At 42.7% G+C, this 26050-nt stretch overlaps 1 protein-coding gene across 1 annotated transcript in view; it reads right to left on the reverse strand.

The window, feature by feature from the left end:
* Positions 1-26050, reverse strand: part of CASTOR2 (cytosolic arginine sensor for mTORC1 subunit 2) — a 108166-nt gene that overhangs the window by 46316 nt on the left and 35800 nt on the right. The window contains exon 2 of the mRNA XM_056506644.1: positions 3407-3477. Coding sequence (XP_056362619.1) covers positions 3407-3477 — 71 coding nt within the window. The remainder of the gene's footprint in view (positions 1-3406; positions 3478-26050) is intronic.

Consider the following 26050-nt stretch of genomic DNA (forward strand, 5'->3'; position numbering starts at 1 on the left):
ATGGCTATCCAGGCACCCCACCAGCTGAGACATTTGTCTTCATGCAGGAGTGCCCATGGCCAAACTTTTCCTGGTAGTTCATCCCAGCACTAGCCAGGAAAAGAGCTTTCTGTGCACAGTTCCCTGTGTTACTTGCTGAATAAAATTCATCCTCATGAGCAGGCCAAAGCCCAAGAAACAGCCACTGGAACAAACAAGGTTCTGTGCAAATATAATCCCCACCTCACCACCAGGGAATTAAAGCCAAGAATTAGGCTGTAGCTGTTCCCTTTCAGCACGATGAATGCTTAAGCAGGTCACAGCTTTGCACTGTGGACATTTTCTGGGGAGAAGAAATAACAACTTCTTTACCAGCCCAACTCGCTGCTCTCAGTGGAACAAGCCTAGGGATTATTTTTTGAGAAAACCAGTATGTTTTAAGTGTTAACCTCAAGGATTGATGAAAGTGCTGGTATTTCTTCAGCCTGCTCTTTTCCCATCAGCAGTATTTGTGATGTGCAGGAGAAAGGGCCTGGCTAGCATGGAAGATGCCAGCTAATAGGACAACCTTCTCATTGCTGCTGCAGCAAAAATTCATACAGCTGCCTGAGAAAGAAAGGTTCTCATTTTCCACACAGAAAAACCTGTCCTTCAGAGACTTATATTGAGTTTGTTAAGCACTGCAAGTAAAAAAGTTACCTGGAAAGAAAAAGGAAGTCATTTACTGTTGGACTTGCCATCTGAATTGCTCATCAAAGGTGCAGATTTACCCTGCAATTGACATTCCACTACTCAGGACAAGAGGCAACTGATGCACTCAAGGCAGACACAATTGGTGCTGCTTTGCAAGAAGGTGGGATGTGCAACTCAGGGATTTTGAATCTGTTCATGTGCTGATGAAGCCCATGTGCTGATTACAGGCTATACAACATAAAAGTGAAGTTTCTCTTGCTGAGATATTTCTACCTAGACTGTCACTTTTGGATTTCTCCAGACTATGAAAAACTTACACCACACTGGACTAAGGAGCAGGGATGGAACTACACACAGAGGTAACCCTGAGATGAAGCTCTGGGTGCAGTGACAATTCAGAAAGAACATGAGCTAGACACAAACCCAAAGGATATGGAGGCTGTGGTAGGAGAATTAGCAGGATGTGGTGTATACAGGTCTCACCAGCAGACCATCACTGACAAGGGAAAGCACAGGAAAGGTGATGAAGCCAGCAGCTCTGTGACTAACTACCCACGTTGGGTTTGGCACCTGGCTTCCACACCATGCTGTAGCAGAGGATGGCTTAGCATACTCCCTCCTTCCCATGCACTGCCTGGAAGTTGACCTTTTCTCCTGCAAAGCCCTGTTTTAGCATCCCAACTGCACATGGTGTATTTGAAAGAAACAGGCTTGTTTTATGCCCAAACCACAGCCACAGGAAGGTACACAGCACTAAGTTCAGGTGGCAGAGAGAACCAAGGTAACAGAAGACCCAAACAGAGAGGACTGCTGCTTTGAATTGCAGCAGCACTGCCTGGGTCACAGAGATAACCTGGGCACCAGTGGGACATGCAGTTTCTTGAGGGCAGTGGTCCTGCCAGACCTGGGATTTGCTCCAAGCACAACCAGTGGTGCACACTGCAACAGTCCCACAGTATGGATGAGCAAGAAAACTGCTTGAGCTCACCTTTGTTTTCAAGCTGATATAATTTCCAGAGAGATGAACAGCAGTGTGGCTGCTGGAGACCATACAGGGCCTGTTGCAATTCAACTTGTCCCCAGTGACTGAACTGAAAAATTTGTGTCATGCCAACTAGGCAGAGAAATGAGTGGCATGGATGTCAGATACAGACATGATGCTGGAGATGAGCATGCCCCTGGCACATCCCACCTGAAGGTTCAGTGCCACAGATTTCCCTCCTAAGAATGAGAATCTGTGGGTTTCTTGCTGTGCCATGTGCTATGCCCCTTGGAAAAGAAATCAGAAAATTTCTCCTCCTTTAGTGAGCCTTCACTTGAAATAAAGCTCTTAGAGGGAGGCTCTGCATTCTACTATTATGGCAAAACCAAATTAGAATTGATTTTCCTCAGTTGTCACTGATAATAAAAAACCTGATACTACCAATAGTAGTAAAATTCTTGTGCATATGATCCTTAAAAAAATATGACAAGGGACACTCTGGCAGCAGAACCCTATGTCACCTCTTCTGGGATCAAAAGTACATGGCATAGACTTTAAATCAAACCCCAAAAATCCCAAATTATAAACAGATACAGCTGTAAAGATCCATTCAGCATTCTCAGCCTAGCAATTGATTTACTAAAATCTTCAGGTATTACTGTACTGGTCTAAAATGTAACTTGTTCTATCACATGTTTGTGAGTATTCCTGAAGCTGAAAAGAGCCAACTTCAGCAAGGCTACTGATCATAAAATTCTGTACTAAATAAAGACGGTGTAGTTTCAAATTTTTTCCTTGTGGTTTGGACACTACAAAACCATTGAATATTACAGTGTGACAAGAAGGTTCTCAAGAGTTAATTCCTATTCAGGAATGAAATCCTCCTTTTTTTTCATATTTTAATGAATTTTCTCTGACCTCAAAATGACTTTAATTCCAAATTAAAATGTAGATTTTAATTCCAAACACAGAAAGAATGAGTGAACAAAGATAATAATAATAATAGCTGCCCAATACTTCCTCATTCCCCCACATCAATAATAAACAAAATCTCCACACATGATAAAAGTTATTACAAACTATTTCCATCTACAAAGCCAAGCAATTCTCTACACCAGCTCTTGCACAATGCCAAGAATCTGCAGCTTCAAGCACGTGCCAACCACTTTCTGTGACACACGACCAACTCCACCCTTGACCCTGTCAGCCACCCCAGGCAAAGATGGCACACCTAGCACAGGGAGAGCTGGGTGTAAGAAAGGAGGATAAATCACAGCTTATGGTGATGAGCCAAAGGAGCCAAATCACAACTCCACAGTACTGTGATGACTGCAGAGATGGTACAAACTACTCATGTTCAAGTGCTCCTTTCAAAGGTAGAGGTTGACAGAAGCTGGAAATGCAAGATGTGGTAGGTATACTTATGGAGGCTTGGGGATACAGGCCAGCTCATTTTAATGCAATTATACACAGATGGTTTTGCTTTTTCAAACCTGCTTAAACTACTCTTTAAGACTTGTGTGCGATCCTCTCCCAGCATTCAAATATATTCATATTTCATGTCTGAATGCCTTGAACAGCATGGCAGCAGAGACAGTGTGCTTAAGTGATCAAAGCACCTTTCAGAGCTGTACTGTTTGCACTGACAAACACTTGTTTTACAAACATTTTGGTTATCAGTCTCAGTGAGATGACACGCTTGCCCTGTCCACCTCCATGCTGGATACCAAAGTGGCACATGCTGACACTCACCTAGAAAGCCCTCCTCATCCACAATGATGGTGTAGTCCTCAGGGGTTTCTGTGAGGCTGAAGAACTTGCACCTGGCAAAGGCAAACAGCAGGAGAACAGGATTAGCACCTGGACTCAGCAGAGCCTCATCTTCCACCTAAAATGGAAGTTCTTTCCTGTCCAAGCTGTGCTGAAGGAAAGAGTCACAGTCTGATGTTTATGGAGAGGCCTGAGGCATTAACAGACCTGGATTTTATTTCTAGGCAGCTCATACTGTGTGACCCATATTCCCTGCTGCCTGCCTATGCACAATGAACCCGGTAAAACTATTATTATTTTTATTACTTAGTTCTTAGTTACTTTTCTTAATTACCATATTCCTTAAGGCTTCCCATCACATCCAGGACCTGCTGTGTTGCAATGACACAGAGCAAAAACTTTGCTCACTGACTGCTCACTCCAGCACCCTCCAAAAGCATTTCCATGGTTCATGCATGCACCTTTCTGCCCACTGAAATTTCTTCCTTCTCAAGGTTTGACATCTAACCTCTAAAGCAAGCCCCAGTAACTCTTCTTGCTCCTTCAGAGGCTTTTGCCACCAGCAGACAGCATCCCAGTTTCCTGTGCTGGTCCTCTCCCCTTCCTGGTGAAGAAGAGTGGTAGCAGCCATCAAGCCAATGGACACAAGGCTGAGCTTTCCCCCCTCCTGAGCCCCTGTGGCCTCTGTTCTGCTCCCTCTTCTGCCATCACAGGTCACGTGCAGTGCAGCACCCCCAGCCTGCTCACCATTTAACACAATGTCACCTCTAACAGGAGATACAAATCAAATGTGACATGGGATTCTTCCACTGCAGACACACAAATAAAAAAAGCTTCAGCCTTAAGGCTTAACATCACATAGAGTTGAAAAGAGTTTTTTTTTTCTCTGACACACCAACATATGTACATCAACATCTACTGAAAAAACCCCAACATCTATCTAGCTGGTCCCCAGCAATAGCAGGAAGGTCAGCATGACATTTTGCAAGATCATGTTCACCTTCAGCAGAGCATCAGCACAGTGCTGGTCAGCATCCTTGACACCCACAGGGCTCCCAGCTCCTCCAGGAGAATGCCAGAGCACATGGACAGACTGTGCTTTTTGCCTAAGACCAAGAGAAATTTTTCCCTGTAAATTGGGTGCAGCAGGAAGAGCAGAACCAAAGAGAAGGATTTCCCTACAATACTCTTAAATTTATCTGAGACAACCTACAGAAAATATTTTAAATACTGGAAAAGAGAGATTGTTCTCCATGCCCTCAAATTTCACAGCATCTTCACAGTGTAATTTCTTCATGAAGCACAGTTCAGCAGGATTCAAGAACCAGGAACCACCAAGACTTCTCAGCACTGCTGAGCATCTGGGTCCAAAAGTCTTCAAGACTTCTGAAAGTCTGGAACCCCATATTGGTGACTCAAGACATCAAAAAATGAAAGCATTCACTTCATTTCATCTGATGATGAAAACCCAGCTTCAACATTCTTCTGACTGGCTGAAAAGAACAAACATAGCAGCTATACCCTCCAAAAGCAACAGGGAGAAAAATGAGATGGATGCTGCCCTCCTCACCACCTCATCAGAAAACAGAGGAAACAACATACAGTTCAATTAGTGGTCTGCCATGTAACCAACAGGATTTCATGTACATGGAAAGTATTTGACAACCTGCCTTTAGAGACCTGTCCTGTTTTCCTGGAAGCATCCATCACAACGATCAAGCATAACACTCCCTCCTAGCACAGACATATCATTATAAAATACAGACGTGGCCCCACCACAATAGAAACCACAACTTAATTATTTTGTGTCATTGGTAATAGCTGCTGTGACAGCCACATTCACCAACTCAACTCTCTCCAGGAATAGTTCCAAAAGAAGCAGAAAATAGCAGCAGCTCAATTTTTTACTGTCACTTCTAAACTGCACGAGGCTGCTACCAGTGCAAGGGGTAATACAAGCTGGGCAAAAAGGGCTTCTGGGATGCTGCTTCAGGTGGGTTCCAGGAGGCAGAAGTATTTGTTGCAGAGGATGAATTCCCTAGAGAAGCCACTGAAATAAAACTCTTTGCTACTATTGCATGACTGAATCGTGTGCATGCTGACTAGGGAGAAACCACAGGTCCTAAAGGAGAAAACATTAATATTAAAAACCTAACCTTTCCTGATCTGCGATGGCATTTATGGAACAATTTTTTACTAGAACAGTAATATGTGTCTGTGTGCACATGCTAACCCCAGCAGAAGAAGAATGCTTGTGACAGATGCCAGTTTCTGGGCACACGTCTAAATATGCTGATATTTAAGGGGTATGTAAACATTAAATCCCATAATTACTGTCTCAGAACTCAAGTCAAAACCTCATATCTCCATATACCATCTTAAAGTCCAACCCCCAACTCAGTGTAAAAGGTCAGGACCACAGAGCCATCTGAATTTAAAAGTGGGCTTTCACCAGCACAGAGACCAGTGGTTCTTGTGGTATACATTCACTTAGTTCAAGCCAATGATGCATTCTTTTCCCAGAGGAAATCTAAAGATGAAAAACTGGAATTGCAAACCTTGTGTGATAGGAAAAAATAACTCAATGTCATCTCTCTCCCACATTACACTACACTTGCCTCTTCCATTCAAGTTATTTCAATAATTTCTATTTCCTCTTAAACCAGTCTTTGATAAGTTGAATGCCAACAGCATTTTCTATAATCACACTAAAGGCAAGAAAGGAAAAGAATTGCCCTTGAATAATATTGAGACATCAGACAAACAGTATTTCTTTAAGTACATGTGGAAACTGTATATGTGGGAAGACAGTATTTTTAGTTTCCTAATAGCCAAACCTTGGATGGATTATTTTGGATTTCTGCCTTCTCAGTGTTTAAGCACATTTCCACTTAAGCACTGTTGCTGACTTCAACTGCCTGACAACATATGCCTTTTTCTGGCAATGCCACAAATGTAGACCAATCTATTATTAGATTAGATCTTTGGAACTGCAAAGCTTACACTGTGTATGGAAGAAATACTCAAGCTTGCACAGAGCAGGAAAGTGCCTATGGGATGCAGCAACAGCATTATTTCAGTTTGCAAACACTACTCCAGTCTCCATGGGAGAAGTGAGCAGGAAAGTGGAGTGGTTGGCTGAGCTTGCAGGTCCATACCAGAAGTGTCTCCTCAAGACATTTGGTCTCCTATGTCTGCTGAGATCACAAGAGTGGTAATATTGGGATGAATGTGACTTTTATTTGTTCTGGGTCACACACAGAGAACAAGTTTCTGGGAATACTGCTGTGGATAATTTGAAAGTTCAGTACAGACAATGGTCTCCTTAAAGACCACAAATCCTACCTTGTTATTTATAAAGAAACAGCAATAACAATTAATTAATTATTATCTCAGTAGGGTGAAGTGTTGCAAAACTCTTTGCCCTATGGAAAAGGTTCATTCCAGAAGCACGTGGTGTCCCCACGTGTAGGAAACCATGGGCAAATGCCATTCAAGGCAATCAAATGCAAAGCCTGGAAGTAACACAGAAGTTTGTAAAGAAGCAATTGAACAGAATAGAAATTTAGAAGCAGCAGCAGCAAGTTCATCTGTGTGAATGTGAAAGACATAATTTGTTGGGATTTATTCCAGGCTGTCTTCTCATTTTCGATGAGGAGGGATTTGTACACTTCACTCTGTATGTTCTCATGACAACATATATTCTTATTACAGAATAAGTCTTATGCTAATCATCTAATTATTGGTGATCTTTTGTGCAGTTTATAAATAATGACAAGAGGAAGATTCAATGCAACATCGTGTGAGACATCACTGGAGAGCAGTAAAGGACACCTGTGCTGTTAACGATGTAGAGACCATACAGGACTGCTGAAGGGTGAGCAAGTCCTGCTGAGCACTCCCTGGCTCTCCAGCTCTCAACTCATCTTTTTCTTAAAAAAACAACAGATTGCCAACAAAAAACACCTCCCTCCAAAATTGCAGTTACACTGTTAACTCCAGAAACTGAGATTGAATGCCTTGCTCCATTCTGGTCCTCCTGGCCAGCCTATGACTCAACTTGCATTTGTGATACAGATCTAAACCATCCCTGTTGAGAAGCATAGGGATATAAAACCAAAACAAACCCCATCATACTCACATTTATTGTGCTAATGGGAATTAAATGAGCATCTCAGGCACATTGCTCATATTTTATTGCCGTTGTTCCTCCAGCATTTTTTTAAGCAATATATCAGAAACAGCAGTGTCTTGGGGCAATATCTGGATAAGCTGCAGAGCAATAGCAAAAACCTCTAAATCCCTAGATTTCATCAAAATTTAAAAAAACTATTTCCATGGAACTACATCTGATGCATTGTACAGTGCTGCCTGGATAACTGTATAAGTGCACATCACTTCTTGAAGTCCTTTAATCTGTTCCTCTTGGTTTGATGCCCACCCCTCCTCCCCAGCATCTTTAACAATATTGTTTACAGATTTATCATTGTTAATGACAATGTTAAGCAATGTTTCAAATCTCCACAGAGGATCAATGACTGTTTACATCAAAATGGCAAGAGCTCTTTGCTTTGGGAGAGAATGCTGTAGTCAAATCTCTGAAGGGGAAGTTGGAATAGTAAATGAAAAAGGGATTTAATTTGTATGCAATGGAAAAGAATATTAATTTATTATCTAACAATTAATTAATTGATCTAGACACACCTTTTCCTCTTCTCTCTCTGCTATTCCTGTCTGCCAGCATTCTTGGAGGCCCCTCTATTGTGAGTCAACTTAGTCACACATGAGATGCAAAAGCAATTCTTTCCATTTGAACAAGCCCATCATTTATTTAAGAAGAAGGTAACTGTGCTTTAAAAACTTTGTCTGTACAGCAGTAACAATATCCCCTGATCACTGTCAGAGCTGAACTAATTTTCAGCACAAGAGAGAGGTGGAGTACAACACTGCATTTTCCTTAACCACAAAATTCTCTGCTACAGCCCAAAATCTGAACTGAGAAACAAGTTACAGATGTGGGTGTGGGTCCTAAGGTTTACAGCTGAAAATAAAGTATGATCTAATGTACAACAAAGACTTGTAAACACATCACACCACCTGGATCCTGAAGGATTATCCTATCAGAACAATGCAAACACTGAGAAAAGGATTAAGTCCTGTTTTCTCTTCCCTTCCAAATCAGGCATTATAATATCACTCCTTTAATGCCCTCTGCTGCAGAAAATTGGCTTTTAAATTCTACCAACACTACAATATACCTGAGTTTTCATCAAATGTAATGCTGTTGTACATCCAAACTCATCTATTTGGGTTTCATAGTAGCTATTATTGTGATTAGCCCAAAACCAGTGATTATTTTGTGGATAGCAATGAAAAAAAGACTGCAGAGCACATGCTTTTTATTTCAAAGAAGGGAGCAACCCATGCTCATTGCACTGGGGTAAGAGGTTCTTACAATATTGCTCCAAGATACAAAAGGAGGAAGAAACAGAAAATCTGCTGTGGACTAAAATGAACTTGTTTTCCTACAGGAACCATAAACACAATTTTCCCAGCATGGGACATAACAGTTCCCCCACAGATTTCTAAACTGGATTTCCAGTGCTCAGTATAGAAAGTCAGATGCACAAGAAATGTTTGCAGCTTCAGTGCAGGCAGTAATTGAGAACATGTGTGCTGTGGGAATTAAAGGGAGAGGAGGAGATTCAGCAAGCCATGCTCCATCAGAAGGGAGAGGCAGGAGAAGCACATTTCAGGCCTCATCATTTTCAAAGAGCTTCCATTTGCAAGCAGGCACAACACCCCACACCAATCTGAGGAGGAATGCTGTGAGGCTGTATGTCAACCCCAAATTTAATGCACATTAACAATTTAAGAGCCTGGATAAAAAATTAAAGAACAGAGTTTCACCAACTTTCCTTTAAGTTTAGAGAGAAGCTTTAGCTTCTTTTACAACTAAGGGCACCTTTACAGCAAAAGCAACCTCTGACTGTTCTCATTCTCCAAGGCTCTGCTTTTGGCTCCTGCTCAAGATGGATACTACCCAGCCCAGTGATGTTTAGTATTTCTGCATATTCTAGTTCATATTATATACAAAATAGTGTTGTAAATGTGCCTGTACCCAGCTTTCCTGTAGTTAACCAAATCTACAACTCTCAGAGGCACCAAAAGGAAGCTTCATTTGCCTCCTTTACTAATGAAGTAAAAGGAAGCTCCTTTGTGCCAATTCTTTCTTTCTGGATAAAGATCCCCACAGACATAAGCAAAGCGGAAAATGCATTTCAAGAATTTTAAGGTTTTTAAAGTCAGTCAATACTGACTATCCATGAAGTTTTAGCATTGAAAATATCAGATTATATTATTTTTAACAATGCTCTTCCAAAACACTCACTCTAAATTAGTCTCTTCACACTGCAAAGGAAATGCCCATTGTAAAGGTAAAAGCATAAAACTTATTCCCAGGCCTACCAGACCCAAGGAAAACATGAGATATTATTCAGCAAGTCAGGATTACATGGCTCAGATGGAATTTTGCAGTTTTGGAATATTGTTCCTAAAATCCAGCTGCCAAATCAACACCCAAAACAAAAGCCAGAACTCCTGCAGAAGTATATATGTCATAAATGATAAAGCAGTGTGGGTCACTGTTTGGGTCAGAACCAATGTCATGGCCAGCACCATCCCACAGATGTTTGTTGTTGCTCCCCCACACTGAAGGAACACATCAGTCACTCCATAGGACTGAGCTTTGCTGGGTCTGGCTCAGATCCCTGCTGGACCACCAGTGTGAGAACTCAAAAGCAGCTCAGATCAGGGCCTCAAATCAATGCTCCAAAAGTCTCCAGGAGTTCACGGAGTTACCCATTTCCTCTCCATGTTCTGACATTTGGGATACATTTGCTGGCTGATATAAATGACTGCAGTGGATTCATATTTGGCTTTTGATCCTTTCAGAGTTTCAGCACAAGAACTCTCGTGCTCTCTGTGCAGCACCCAGCACAATGGAGTGTAGACATTTCTAGAGAGCAAAGTGTGCTTTAGGAACATGCTTTGTAGGGCTGTTCAGTTTGCTCAGTGACAAGAAAACAGCTGTTTAGAACCAAGGATTCATAAACTCAATTTCCACCAAACAGCCTGGTGACTGAGTAATAAGATGGCAGGTGAAATACAAAGTCACTAGATGGAAATTAATGCATAAAGGAGGAAAATAAATTAAGTTCTGAATGAAGAATGACAGGCTCTAAATGAGCTAATACCAGTAAAGAAGAAGATGCTGGAGTCTTCAGGGCTGTTCTCCAAAAGGGTCAAGGCTTTCAAAGATGCTGAAAGAACTGGGATAAAATCAGGCAGGGAAGTGAGACTAACTCATTGCTCCAAAGCAAAAAACTTAGCACAATCTCAGCTGCTAAATACTTCATGATCAACCATCACAAGTTACCAAACAGGCTGGAATTCAGGTGGAAGAAACACAGATAAGGTGTCAGTGGTGATCCAAGGCATGGAAAACGAAGCAGATGAGAACTGTCCAACTATGGGATTATGGGAGAAATTATTATGGCCAAGGCGGTTAAAGAATAATTCACTGTTTCACAATGTGAGAAAGTGGGGCATACAATTAATTGATCTGATAACACAAAGTTTTCCATTTAAAAACCAGCATGAGTGTGTACCTGCATGAGAAGGATGGCCAGATAATAACAAAAAAGCCAATATGCACAAGGAAGAGATGGGTTCAAGGAAGAATTAGAAGATCTTAAAGATCATTTCCAACTCAAACCATTCTGGGATTCTAAGATGAGTTCACCAGTGAACATGGTGCCTCTGGTGGTATCTTCCCTTTAGGACATGTCTTGCACTTCTGGCTCCAGGGTATGTAAATTGGCCTCATTTTACATCTCTGAGCAGCCCAGTGAGTGCTATGGGACACATGGTGCAGGGAAAGATGGCTCTTGGGTTTGACCAGCCTTGTATTCCAGAGGACAACACAGCTCAAAGCACAGGTAAGACAGGAAGATACAGCATGAAATAAAAACCTGCAGGTCTCAAGCATTTTTTTTCCCCCTCAGATGTTATTACTGTAGGGAGTACTTGTGCCATCTGACAACCTCTGATACCTACCACTGTTCAGGTAACTGGCCTCAGTTTAAACAGCCCCAAACACATGAAGCACAGAGCAAAGCCCTCTCAAATGTCATCTCACCCTTTTGGCCCTTCTAGGCATGGATCCTAGAGGGACTCTTCATACTTTCTGCCACTTTGGGAAGAATGTGTCAGCCCCTTCCCAAGGTGGGGAAGAGACAATTAGTAGCAATAGTCTGAGCTGGTTATCTGGCTATGAGGCTGCTACCTCAGACACAACTACAGAGAATTCCATGCTTCAAATCCTCATTCTCATATTCATACCTCCAAGCCCGTATATCAAGGATGGGTAAAGGGATGAGTGTGAGGTTAAAGCCAGGTAAAGCCTGTTATCATCACACATCCCCTTCTGGCATAGATATCAGTTATTAAATTTAAAGTTTTTCAAACAAGATTTTGGGATTTACGAGTTCTCCTTTTGTTCCTTTCTCTTAGAGAATTTTCCACCATTTTTGCTGCTAAGACACAAAAAATGACCAGGTACTTAGGGGAGACAAAAGAAGTTGCCAAGCTCAGGGGAGGAGGGCGCCTGGCTGCACTTTTACCTGGGGGTTACTCTCCTTCAGAGATACTGGGAGAACTGGGCTGGGAAAAAAAGGGTCTGGGGCAGCTGCTGGCTCTGTTCTCTCAGCATTCCTAGGGCACACAGGCTGCGGTCGCTGTGGAGAGGGTTCCCACCACTGCCAGTTCTGTTCTGTCTTCTGCCGTGGGTGCAGCTCTGCTCGTACGAGCAGCCATTGCACTGGGCCTTATTAACACCCTGCCTCGCTAAAAAAGGGACTTTCCCCATCTGCTGGGGTGCCTCAGGGGAAACCCCGGGATCCCCGAGCTCCTTCCCCTCCCAGGGAGCCTCTCCCGGGCCTGTTGCGATCCGGGCTGCTGCTGCTCAGCCCCCGCCGTGCTCTGCCAGTGCTGCGGGTTTGTGCTGCACTGCAGCGCACACTCCCTGCCTGCCGGGACAGCGCGCGGTTCCAGCTGCAGCTGCCGAGTGCCGGCTGCCTCTTGCTGCCCAGGGTGAGCTCGTTCCTGCCGTTCCTGCTGCGGCCCCGGGCTCGGCTGCCCCGGGGGGTTTGTGGAGCGAAGCCTCTTCCCCATCCCTTCCCCTCCATCCCTTCCCGCCATCACCGTGTGGGGCCCGGGCCGCGCCACAGCGCCCCCTGGCGGCGCGGGGAGCCACGGCAGCCTGCCCGCCGGGAGCCAGCAGCGCCCCTGCCGGCCGTGCCCGGAACTGCAGCCGGGGCAAAGTGCTCGGAGAGACTTTACTGGGTTATATGTTCTGTTTGGTTTGGTTGCTTGTTATTTGGATTTTTGCTTGTTGTTGCTGCCATTGTTGTTTGCCTTGTAATATACATACATACTAGTAAGGAACTGTTATTCCTTTTCCCATATCTTTGCCTGAAAGCCCCTTAATTTCAAAGTTATAATAATTCAGAGAGAAAGGGGGTCATATTCTCCATTCCAAGGGAAGTTCCTGCCTTCCTTAGGAAAGATCTGTCTTTCAAACCAAGACACAAGATTAATTGTGCTGGGGAAGGGGGGCATGACCAAACCGTATCAGGAAAAAGTCAGCACTTCAGTAACAGTTTATGGTTCCAAGTACCAGAAATCAGTACTAGCTGTCATCTCAGTCAAATTAAAAAGCACCTAAATGGCAGTGGTCAGCTTATGTTGTAAAGAGGCATTTCAAGCCCATGGGAACCAATCCAGTACATTTATAACACATGGACAACCTTTCCACAAGCAGAGGTAGCATGAAACTAACTTCCAAGTAAGTCCCTGAGAGAACAGACAACATCTATTTCCACTCGTCTTGACTGGATAGGGATTTTGAAAGTTAAAGGAAATGCCATGCCCCTGGCAGATTTTAATACTTTAACTAGCAGATTTTCCCTTGCCTTATGCTCTTTCCTTTAAAGCATAAATGAATCAAGTACAGCTTCATTTAAAATATCACTTCTCAAGAAATTCTAATCCCCATTTAATTTTATGTCTTACTGCATTACCTGCATTATCACAGAGAAGGGGAGAATGAGAAGAGGGAAGAAGAGATGCTTCAGTAACCAACAGAGTCCCTAAACACATCCTTTAGGAAACAGCCAAAGACTGCAAGATGACCGGGTCTTACCAAGGCCCAGCAGGCTGTAATCATGTACTTATATCCTGCCCTCACCAAGTGCTGTGCTGGCTAAGTATTAAAATAGACTGAGAAAATTAAAGCAACAAAATAACAGGCATCAGAGATTTACAGAAAATTAAAATCATGAAATCAATAGCTAAGATTAAAAAAACTACAACAAAACGTCACAATCTTCCTCTTGTAAAGGCTTGGGGGAAAACAAATACTCTCAGAACAATATAAAGCTGTATTATCAAATAGTCTTGGATCTTCTTCTGTGTGTAGCTATGTTGAGGCCCACCAAAACCAAATAAGGGTAATGCAGGACAGTGTCAACACCCCATCCTTCCATGCCTGGAAATGCTCTGATTTCATTTTTCCTTCCAACCAGCAAGAGGGCAAGTGGACACAACAGAAAATATGCTGTCAGATGTTGCTTTTAATTTTCATCAATAAAGAAGTTGAAACTATCAGATGACTCAAAAAAGGGAAGATAAGATACTTCCAGACATGTCTAGCCCTGTGACACCTGCGTGCTCATGCCACACTGCCTGGGCTGAAAAGCTCTGAAGGGGATGTTCCCCTGCTGTGGAAAAATGCAACCAGCTCAGGCATCCAAGAGTTCAACATGCAACATAACAGTGTCCAGCTTGGAAAGAAAACAAGTCAAAACTTCAGTGAGCTGAGTCTATCCTGTAAAAGGTTCTTCTGTCACCTCAGTTCTGTACTTTTTAACTGAATTACTTTAGCAGTATAGGATTCCAGGACAACAGACCTGTGTAAAACGTAAGAATCTATAGATCAAAGGGAAAACACTGCCCTGTGAACTGAGGGATATTGTTGAAGTATGCTAACAATCTGTTTCCACTGAAGTCAGGATTTGAAACACTCTTTACAGCTACACACCAGGGTTCTCATTCATTGCCTGTATGAGTCCTTTCTGTCATTGTTATTTCAAAACCCATCAAAGCATGATTATAGGAAAAAAAAATAATTATTGATTCATCTGGGTGAATACCCTAAATTTTGTTTAATGCTTCATAAAGACTCCAGTGAAAAGTTTTACTAACAAACCACAATCAGAATAAATGACAAAACTTCAGGTGGGATGCAGTCCTGGACTTTGGGTAGTGTAAGGCACAATGCAAAGTGCAAACTCATAGCCTGACTCACCAAGTACAATACTCCCATCTCCAGAGCAGCAAACACCAGTGATTAGCAGCACAGAATGACAGAATGGTTTGGCTTGGAAGAAACCTTGAAATCTCTCCTCTTTCAGTTTAAAACCAGTCCCTCTTGTCCTATTCTTATCTGCCCATGTAAAAAAATACTTCTTCTTTTTTTATAAGCCCCTTTAGGCATTGGAAGGGGCTCTGAGGTCCCCCTGGAGCCTGCTCTTCTCCAGACGAGCACCCCCAGCTCTGTCTGGCTCCAGGGCAGAGGGGCTCCAGCCCTGGGAGCACCTCTATGACTCCTCTGGACTCACTCCAACAACTCCATACACTGGACACAGTATTCCAGGTACTCACATGAGAGGAGGAGAATCCTTGACCTGCTGGCCACTCCTGTCTTGATTCAGCCTGGGATGTGCTTGGCTTTCTGGGCACTTTTCATCCACCCCAAGTCCTTCTCCACAGGGCTTCTCTCAGTGAGTTCTCCCTGTCTCACCCTGTCTCTTAAAAATATATTTCAGTCACAACAACAGAAACAAACCCACCAGGTATTGCCTGCACACTCACTGCAGTAAGAGCAGTGAGGAGAGAAAAGCACAGGCCCACAGGACAGCAGGATCACAGTACCCTGCCAGCTTCATCCACAGATCAATCCAAGCAACAGCAGAAAAGCTGGCAAAGGAAATAATGACCTGAATAATAAGATTCAGGCCTCTAGAGAGGATGAATATGAATAAGACTTTTGTAGCATAACAAGGGATCTACACCTAATTTGGTCTGACACGGTGCACAGGTCTCCAGCAGGATCTCATTTCCAGTAACCAGAGTCTCCAGCAGTTCCAGGAGGTTTCTGCAAAGTCTCTAAGTCACCATTTTTTTCCTGCTGACATATATCAGTAAATAAACAACATGGAGGGTTTTGAACAAGGAGTGAGGGGGTGAAAGCTGCTTAAAGAACAGAAAACAATCATAAATGACCCTCTGATTTTCAAAGCTCTTAGGAATCAGGAGGGGAAGCAACACACAAGGTATTAGGAAATCCAGTGGTTATTGCATAAGGTCTCCTTCACTCAGTGCCAAGATTCAAATGTCCCAGGAAGGTTAGGAGCTCAAAAGCCTTCTCCACTGGGTTATGACAGTCTGCCCAGTTTCCAAGCTGAGAGTCTCCTTTGTAATTCCAGTGCATTATGACAGACAACACCTCAGACTCCAGTATTGTCCATCTTAGTCCAAATCTCAAATTGTTGCTACTATTCTTGATGCAGAATATCTCAACAGTCTGTCTGGGCCCACTCTGATGCACCCTCTCCCACTGCTTAAGCTCTGTTGAGCAGCCCTTCCTTCCTCAGCACAGTCCCTGTGGGGGTGGGAATTGCAGTGATGGAGCTGCTAAGGAAGGTGAGCTGACACAGTTCAGATACAATGTCCTTGGGGCATGCACTATCTGTAAAGCTCAGCAGGATCCTGTTCCATAATTAAACACATCTGATCTTGTGACAGTAAGAGAGATATCAAATTGGAACATAACAATATGATGATTAAAATTCAGGTGTGGTACAGGTCACAGTAGTGTGGCAGTGATGAATGTCACACCAGGGGTGTTTTGGAGGAACAAAGTAACTTATTTTCACATATTTGTACAATTAAAATTTCCTTAAGAAGTAACACAAAAACATAATTAAATGCTTCTGTGTTAAACCACATCCTATTTCCCCCTCTAAGTTGTTTCTAAAAGCACTTAGACAAAGCTTCATAAAGGTCAGCTGAAGATATCAACCAAGCTTCCTTATGCAGAATGACTGATTTCTTTGGCCATCAAGAATACATTTATACTTCAAAGAACTGAATAAATTCAAGAGAGGGAAGTTATCACTCATTTGTCAGCAAGCTCTTTGCCTTTTTGCTCCACTGCTAGAAGAAGCAGTTCCATGAATTGCAGAATGATCCTCTGACGTACAAAGCAGTCAAATCCCATCACATCAAATTGCCTAAAGAGCATTTTGCACCATAAACTGCAATTTCACCCACGGATTTAGGTGCTGTTCCTGATGAGTGTGGGATCAAAAATCTGGTCCATGATGAAGCAGAGACAAGAGTGACAGGAATGTCTTTGCACTGCTGTCTTCTGCTGACCACAATGACACAAATGCTTTGGGAATGTGAATTTTTAATTTCTGTCTTCCCTGTAACTATATTCCACTGGTTAACCTCAGCAGAGGATTTGGATGCCCAGGAGGCGTTTGGAGAAATTGTCAGTGAGCAGCTGAAGCATGATCCAGGGTCACACACCAAGGTGTTCCTCCAGTGATATGGTGACTGCCAAGAGTGGCATACTGGCTGTGAGCCAGGGAGCTGCCTGCAGGCAGGTGGGCTGAGCCACGAGTCACTGAAGCTGCCTGGAATGGAAGAGAAGCAGTGACCTACTGAAGAATAATACTAAGATATTATTAAGATGAGAATGCTACTTGGGTTTTTTTGATGTTCAATTGCTCAGCAACAAGTGAAGCAGGGAAGAGATGAACACTCTCTTGCAAAGAAGATTTGAGAAAGAAGTGCTAACAGATCCCCTACTTTGGGCCTAGTTTCAAAGTGGAAGGCAGTTCTAATGCAAACACACTATGTCAGTTGTTCTTTCCATGTAAGCTTTTGACCAATTGCCTAATTTCTATTAAATGTCAGAGTTACAGATTTCAAAGGCACTAAATTCAAACAAGGTTCACTAAAATGGGTGTTACATAGCAGAGGAAAGCCTGTCTACTAGAGCTGTGGGGAAAAGACCATAATGCAAGCACAAACCTTATTAGATAGCAAAGAATCACAGGATGAACTAGGTTGGAAAAGACTTTGAGATCACCAAGTCCAACCCAACGACCTAACACCTCCTCATCAACTAAACCATGGCACTGAGTGCCACATCCAGTCTTTCTTAAACTCACCAGGTGAGTCCATCACCTCCCTGGGCAGACAATTCCAGCACCCAGTCACTCTTTTAGTGAAGAATTTTTTCCAGATGTCTGATCTGATCTTCCCCTGGTGCAGCTTAAGGCTGTGTCCTCTCATTCTGTCAGTGCGGCCTGGGAGACAAGACTGACCCCCACCTGACCACAACCACCTTTCAGAGAGTTGTAGAGGGATAAGGTCTCCCCTGGCCCTTCCTTTCTCCAGACTTCACAACCCCAGCTCCCTCAGCCATTCCTCACTGGGTTTGTGTTCCAGCCCCTCTCCAGCCTCGTTGCCTCCTCTGGACGCGCTCGAGCATCTCAAGGTCCTTCCTGAGCTGAGGGGCCAGAACTGGGTCCAGCACTCAAGGTGTGGCCTCACCAGGGCTGAGTGCAGGGGAAGAATGACCTCCCTGCTCCTGCTGGCCACTGTTCCTGGCCTTCCTGGCCACCAGGGCACACTGCTGGCTCATGTTCAGTCAGTGCTGAGCAGTACCCCCAGGTCCCTTTCAGCCTGGCACTCTGTCCCAGCCTGCAGCACTGCAGGGGTTGGTGTGGCCAAAGTGCAGGACTCAGCACTTGGACTTGTTAAACTTCATCCTGTTGTTCTCTGCCCATCCATCCAGCCTGTCCAGAATCCACAAGAGGCATGTCCCAACCACAGGAAACCTCAGAGCTCACACCATGCTAGATTTCAGAGAGTCTCACCACAAGAGAAAGCAAGAGCAAACCAGCTTTACTAGTTTAGCTGCTCATTTTCAACAGAGAAGTACAGCCTGGGCAGACTTTGTGAGCCAGAATCCTGCCTGGTTTAGAAATCCCACATAAAGCTGTGGTGTTTCTTTATTATCTGGAGAGGCTGGGAAGCCCAACAATAAGTGTCCCCAGCCAAGGGAAGAGCACATGTACAGAGCACAGACTGTACTGGTGGAGACAGCTGTTACAGACCTGAGTTGGGGACCACCCTAGAAGAGAATCAGACCTGACCCAAACACAGCAGCCCATATATCAGGAGCCCAGATGTCCATGTGAGAAAGACTGGCATGACTGAGAGGCATCTCTGGCAAAGGACATGGCTTGGCCAACACTCCTGTCCTGCCAGGTCACAGCAGGCCTTGCTTTGCTCCCAGAGCTCCTCATTTATTCTGGAAAAAACTTTCCTCTGCTAAGAACCAGGGACACCCAAAGCCAGCTCTATGATTCTGGAGGAAAGAAAGCAAGCCTGGGTATGAGTTTTTGAAGGTTGAGGACTGCCAAACTTTTATTAAAGCAGTCCTAAAGTTTTCAGTTACTTCAACATCTGCCTGTATAAATAGAACATTTTTCTCAAAGTGAACAGTGGTCTGTTTTTATCTTCACTATCCTTTGATGTCTTTGCCCAGAGGGCTGGAAATGCTACTTAGCAGCATCACAACAAAAGTGTAGCAGGATCTTCTACATCAACAGCTGAAGACTCAGGAATCTGATACCATTCAGCCTTCACTTTTGGCTGTTTCTGTTAACCTGGATTTTCACCACACTGCAAAAGCTGTACAGAATGCTCAGAATCTTCTAGGAAATGGCCATCTGTTAGCCCTGACACAGCTGAACTAATTTCAGGTTTCAGCACTGTGTATTAGCTGTAAGGCACCAAGCAAACAAAGCTTGAGGAGAACCTCCCAGAAATCAGACTGGGGGATGGTACATCTTACTCATTGATGTAAGGGGAAAATTAACTTAGAGCTGCTGCTTCTGCCTCATTGATGGCAGGACTTTTCCACCATTACTTGCCAGCCAGACAACTTCCACACTAAAATTCAGTAGCCCACCTTTCAAAGGTAGGCAGGGTTGATTACTGTGAGGTTTCCAAAGCATCCCCTGCTTCAAGAGAAGTGCAAATGGAGTCAGCATTTCAGTACCTCTCAAAACACATATGGGTAACCAAAATGAACTGAGCTCCTTTGCACCTGGGTGCCAAGTTTCACACTATAGGGAACCACTGTTTTCCATCCAAGGTGCCACTGTACCATGGGATCTCTCCCTCAGTAATATGAGAAGGGACATCACTGGAGCTATTATAATTTCTAGACCCAGTGAATCACTGAGCAGAGGCAGTAGGTGAGGGAAACTTCATCTAAGCAATTCTTGCTTTCATGAAAGTAAATACATTTGATAAACTCTGAGTAAACCACAGATCATTCATGTTGAGTTAATCTCATTAAGGCCACAGCTCCAGCTCTTTTCTAAGTTGGTAGGAGGCAAAAAACACAACAAGTGAAATCAAAATGAGCTCATGGTGCCAAACACTTTCATGTTACACATGGAACAATGTCATCCTGCACTAATTTGTGCTATGGCTTCTTGTACATTCCTCTGCATTGGTTTCTGATATATTCAAGATGGACTAAATGCTAAATATAAGTTATGAAGCTGACTAACAGTTAAGGTTTTTAACTTATTTAAAGACATGACTGAATCTAGCGCTGTTAGTTTTCCCTCAGCACTCATGTTTATCATAAGCAATTCCACTTCAGAGTAGGTGAGACAGGTAAGGAAAATTTCATTCACCTTCCTAAGAGAAGAATTTTCTTCTTAAATAAACACTATTTACAACCTTCCATGTAAATTCACATTTGCACCACTACAAAGATCCATCAAACTAATGCAAGATTTAGAATTTTCCTGCTTTTACTAGCCTCACAACCTTTGTATCCTATCAGCCATTTGGTAAAACCCAGATTCCCAAGAAAGGGCACTCTCTGCACCACTTATGGGCAGTATTGCAAAGTCAAGCCCTTAGGGATTACATGTACAATTGATCATGAGGAATCAGCCAAATCAGTCTCACTGGTTTATCCAGTTACTCTGCTGGCTTTACAGAGGACAGAACTTAAACAGTTTACAGCATACAAAGACTTTTTTCTAAAGTATTTGTATAGAAAAACCCCACAATAAAAGAAGACATCAGAGACAAGGAACCTCAAAGAAGAGAAAATGTTTTTGCTTAGTAAAGGACATGCTTCACCCCTTGGATCACACAGGTGCTGTAGGACCAACTGCTTTGTCAGCAGAGGCCAGCATTCTCTTTTACTCCCCTATGCAACAACACACATCTATTTCAGGTTTCACTTAGAGTGGCTTTATCTTTTAAGCTGTGTACCTCAGAGAAAAATAAAGTTCCACAGCAGTTTCACCAACACTAGTCCTCCAAAGATGATTTTGAGGGCTAAAAGGATACATTGTCCTGATTGATCTCTGTCCTACACACCCTCAGATTTTGACACCAAGTCCAAAACTTACATATAAAGCAGATGCTCAAGTGTGGGAAAGCAACTGCACATACAGGTGCTGAGTTCTCTGGAACAAAGTTCTGTGGCTTTAGTGAGGTAAAAAAAAGGTCAAAAAAGGTATTCTTACTTTTTTAAGATGCTTTAGTGTGTGAGAGAGCTCTTGTTCTCAAGAGGTAAGTGTAAAGGGCAGCCTTGTTCCCTTGGGAAAAGGTCAGCTCCTCTACTCTAAGAAAACACCCCACAAAATAAGAATGCAGCACTTGCTCCTGCATTTCTCCCTGGCTTTATGTCTATGACTGGAAAGGCTTTTGTCTCTCAAGCACAGGAACAGGCAAATTACTACATTCAATTTCTGCCTAGATAAAAACAGCATGTCTGAGAAAGTAAATGAGTAAATCACTAAATGAGCCAATTTATTTTATTTTTAGATGATAATTGATGATATCATCAATAGAAATGGCAAAGCACTAAAATAATGGAGAAAAGCCAGAAAACATAAAATATATGCAATATGCAGTAATATACTGTTGGTTCTGCTGCTACTACAACTTGGGTGGTAGTTTCTGACAACCTATCTATTCAAGACTTTAATTTAGTTCTCATGGAGTTTTCAATCATCTTTAAAGTTCAATTAAATGAAGTGCACTGAAGTCAAGACATGGAGAAAGTGATAAGGAGAGAAGTGTTCAGCAGTGGGCATATGAGAGCTCATGTACACGCTCTAAATGTTCACATACCTGTCCCTCAAGATGCACCTTCTTTATGTTCATCTGCCATTTAACTGGAAGATGTAGAATACTTCAATTCAAACACAAGCAGTTGCCAGTGCATATTAATAAATATTAGCACTTACAGCACACAATAATACTGTCATAAAGGACAGCTGTGCAACTTGCTGATTTCCATGATTTTGGAGCACAGAGGTAGATGGGTTTGTGCACATATTATTCAGCTGTCCAAGGAGAAAGAACAAACAACCCATTATGTCCATCAGAGAAAGAAAAAACCAATCTGCTGTGGCAAAGACAAATCCGTTTTTAGTGATACTGCAGGGACACTAGTGATTACAAATGCTGGATTCTGGCTTCAATTTGTGGGGTGGGAAGATTAAACGTGCTCTGCCATTTAATAAACTTTACACTAAGCTCTGCTTTTCTCTGCCTCACTCTTTTATCAAAAGAATGAAGCCACTTATCAGATATTTCCAGGCATGCTTCAAATATTATTACCAACTTAAATAATATCAATTGCTTCAGCTGCTAAAGAAAGAAATAAAAGGTGAGACATAGGTCAGAAGCCCACATTTTGGACCAAATACTGTCACCAGCTTAACTCCTGTTACAATCAAAGGCAAGATTACACATAAAGGATCATATTTTAGGCATCAGACAATTTCAACATGCAGAGAAAGAGAAAAGCAGCACAGCCTTGGTGTATTATTAAACAAGAACCAAGTACAAAGATATCCAGTTAATCACAGAGACTGCTGGCATTTTATTCACATTCCCTTGTGTGTTCAGACAGCTTCCATCCTGTCCCAACAACTTAGAAATTGCTGGCACAGGAATGAGGAAGCAGCATTGAAAGCAACGCTCCCCACTCTGCTTCCACCAAACGCCAGCAATTTGCTGTTGTGCCATGCTATCAGATTTGTATGGTTTTCTGATTATCAAATGACTGCCTTGATGCTGATGTATCTAAAAACAGATAAAGTTTTTATGTAATCACATGCCATTTAAAAAAAAAGAAAAAAAAAGCCCTTTTTAAATGAAGCAGCTCAGCTAGACTTCACAGGTGTGGAGAAGGGTCCTGAAGTATTATTCCACAATTCAAAACCAGGATGCCAATTTCTGGGTGTATGTGGAGAAAATTGCCTCTTGTTTGTATTCAACTAGAACCAAGTCTGGTCTAATTCTTATCTCACACCAAAAAAAGAAAAATTTACTGGAAGAGCAAGGAGGGGAGAAAGCAAAAGCTAATATATCCCCATGGAACAATTAACCCATTCCTGTGCTTGAGCACCCATGAGAATTTCCATATTCATAGCTCTGCTTTTATTGTTTACCAAATAATTCTTGGAGGGAGTTTTCAATTAGCTGTGAAGATTCTGGAAAAGTGCTTGAAGATATTTTTTTCTTTTAAATGACCTGAAGGTCTATGAAGAGGATGACTCTCTTGATGGAAGGAACAGATCTCCATGAGCTAAAGTATTTCCCTAGGTAAGAGAAGATTGATGTGCAGGCTGACTCACAGCTGTATGTGCTGAAAAAAAGCCTGCAGAGAGAATTATGCACTTGTGTGCAAAAAGCAGAGCAATGGGCAAAAAAACAAACAAGAAGGAGAGAAGAGATAATGGCAGTAGATGCAGTAAGCATTTACAAGTATATTCAGTTATGTTTTTATAATTTAACTATTGCATTTTTAATAGAAATTATAATGCTCTATTGTACCTCAGTGTAGTGCCAGACTTAGCCTGAGAATCATTGTCTTGTCCTCCCAATACATCCAATTGTCCATCACTCAGCTTTCAAAAGAAGAGGAAAATAAGACATATATTGTGGCATTTCTGAAGATACTGCTGCTTCAGAACAATGCCTATTATGTTATCAAGTGCTCACCTGAACACTTTCTCCCTCAGATACGCCAGGAGCAGGCAGTGCTCTCTAAAACTCCAGATTTCCTGCTAGCCCCATCTTGCTCATATTTGACAGTGTGCTGGCACACAAGACAGTCCCAGCAGGGCAGTTCAAAGCAGCCTCCAGGTAAAAAACCTTATTACTTTTTACAGTGAGAAAGGTTCACTGCCCTGCAACATCAGAACTGCCCCACTCCCAGATAACAACATGTTTTCTGCAGATGTGTGCTCTGGGTGAATTCAACAGGGAAAGTCTTGTCTGACATAAGGCACCAAAAGTTGGGATTCTCTCCCTGTTCCCTATTGCAAACTCAGTCAGAACAGGTCTTGCAGGATAACACAAAGGTAAGAAAGGATACATTCTTAGTCACTTTATTGTGCATACGGAGAACAAAAATTTTGTCACAAATGAGAAGAGGATTAGGCCATTGTGGAGGTGGGGCTTTGTATTTTAGGAATGGTGTTCCCCAACTCAGTGTTCCCACTGGAACACTCCAAACCATGCATTGCTTGCTCACACCTCTCCCCCAATCCTGCAGAGAAGAACTGGAGGCACAAAAGGTAAAGATCAGGGCTAAAATAAGGAAAATTTACTGAAAAGAGTAGTGAAGTAATGAAATGAACAGTAACAGCAACAACATTAGTAACAGGTACAAGGGAGGTGAATGCTTCACCTGCAATTTGGTCACCACACAGAGTCAGCAACACCTGACTGCTGCCAGACCCCTTCCACCTCCCCAGCATGGTGAGCTGCTATAGAATAACCTCCATGTGCTGATCGTGCCCCCTCCTCCCCACTGCAAAAATTAACCCTGTCCTGGCCAGAACTGCCACATGGATATAAATCAGAAGCAAAAGCTTGTGATTCATTGGGCTGGAACAATCCCATCAAATAAGATCAATGCAGCAGCAAGCTACCAGCCAGCTGCACTCAACTCCCAAGCATCAAATCACAATGAGTGATTTAACACCACTGTGAGTTTACACTGGCTGATTTGCTACTCTAAGAACAGCTATGAAGAAAAAGTTAATTTCCCATAACATTCATGGCTATCATGAACTTCTTCCTCTCTCCATCCTGCTTAATTTGTTGCTATTTAATTATATTCCTTTGCTATGGAAATTAAGGCCAGTATTTTCAACTTCACTGCCGAGAGGCAGTCATCATCTGCTTGCAAGTCCTTCAGCAGCTTCCAAACTGCTGAGCTACTGGTAATTCCTGTTGCAAGCAGCTGGAGCTGCAATTGCTCAGCACCTCTGTAGAGAACAACCTACTCAGTGTTTCAGTGCTAAGTCAGTGCTAATTTGAACATTCACACGTTAGAGTTTTATTCCTGATTTCAAACATTCCAGTAGATAAAGCCACATAGAACAAAGCCACTGCAACCCAGCCATGGATGGCCAGGGATTCCCCTGGTTATCATCATTCCCAAATAATCCTGTGCATAGAATGGAACAGAGGAGGAGCTTCACTGTGTTCATGCCCCTGGCCTCCCAGGGCTCATCCTAAACATGATTTAATTGTAGTATTATTCTAAACAGGGCAATAGATCTCCCTGTAACTGTCAGGGAGATCTTACTTTATGAAGGATAATGCTGTTTAACAAGCCTTCCCTCCATTCCAAATCATCTCAGAGAATTTAATTCATTTTTTTCCTATATCTCAGATATGGAAATCAAGCTTAAGTTACTAAGTAAGCAGAAAACTTCAAGGTATTGCATACCCCCCTCAAAATTTCCTCTCTGCTTTGCACAGACCCAGAAGACACTTTTGCTAGTGTGCTTAAAGCAGTAGCCTCAAATGAAACACACTCCTAAAATCCACCTTACTCTGTGATTGCAGCAACAGCAGACACCCAACAGTTGGATCTTTTGAGGTGATAAGAATCTGGGGAGTCTGTAGCATCCCCAAGCCAGAAATACAATGTGTTTATATGGTCAACAGAACAAAAATAATTTATTCTCTGAACTGCCCTTGATGCACTTATCCTTACAAGACTCAAGGAAGAGACTTCCCCCACTCTGGTTTACAGATCACAATTGAGAATTCAAAGCTGTCTGCAGTATTATTCTAGGTTTTCTTGTGTGATCTTAGGCCAATCTCTGCTCTGTGAAATCCCTTTCACATCTGCCTCAGAAAAAAAAAAAAAAGTCTGAGAAGACTGATATTATGACACTGCCAAAAAGCACAGAAGCTCTGGTGCAAACTGAACAGGCTGAGCCTTGTCAAGGTTTAACAAAGTGGAGCACAATCACTAGAAAACAATCAGAAGATGCTGAAGTTTAATTAAAAGAAAAGGCAGAGACCACACTGTAGAGAAGCATGTATGTATGTCCTGCTGGGATCAGCCCCTGC

This window comes from Oenanthe melanoleuca, chromosome 19, assembly GCF_029582105.1.
Source record: "Oenanthe melanoleuca isolate GR-GAL-2019-014 chromosome 19, OMel1.0, whole genome shotgun sequence".
In the NCBI taxonomy this organism is placed as follows: Eukaryota; Metazoa; Chordata; class Aves; order Passeriformes; family Muscicapidae; genus Oenanthe; species Oenanthe melanoleuca.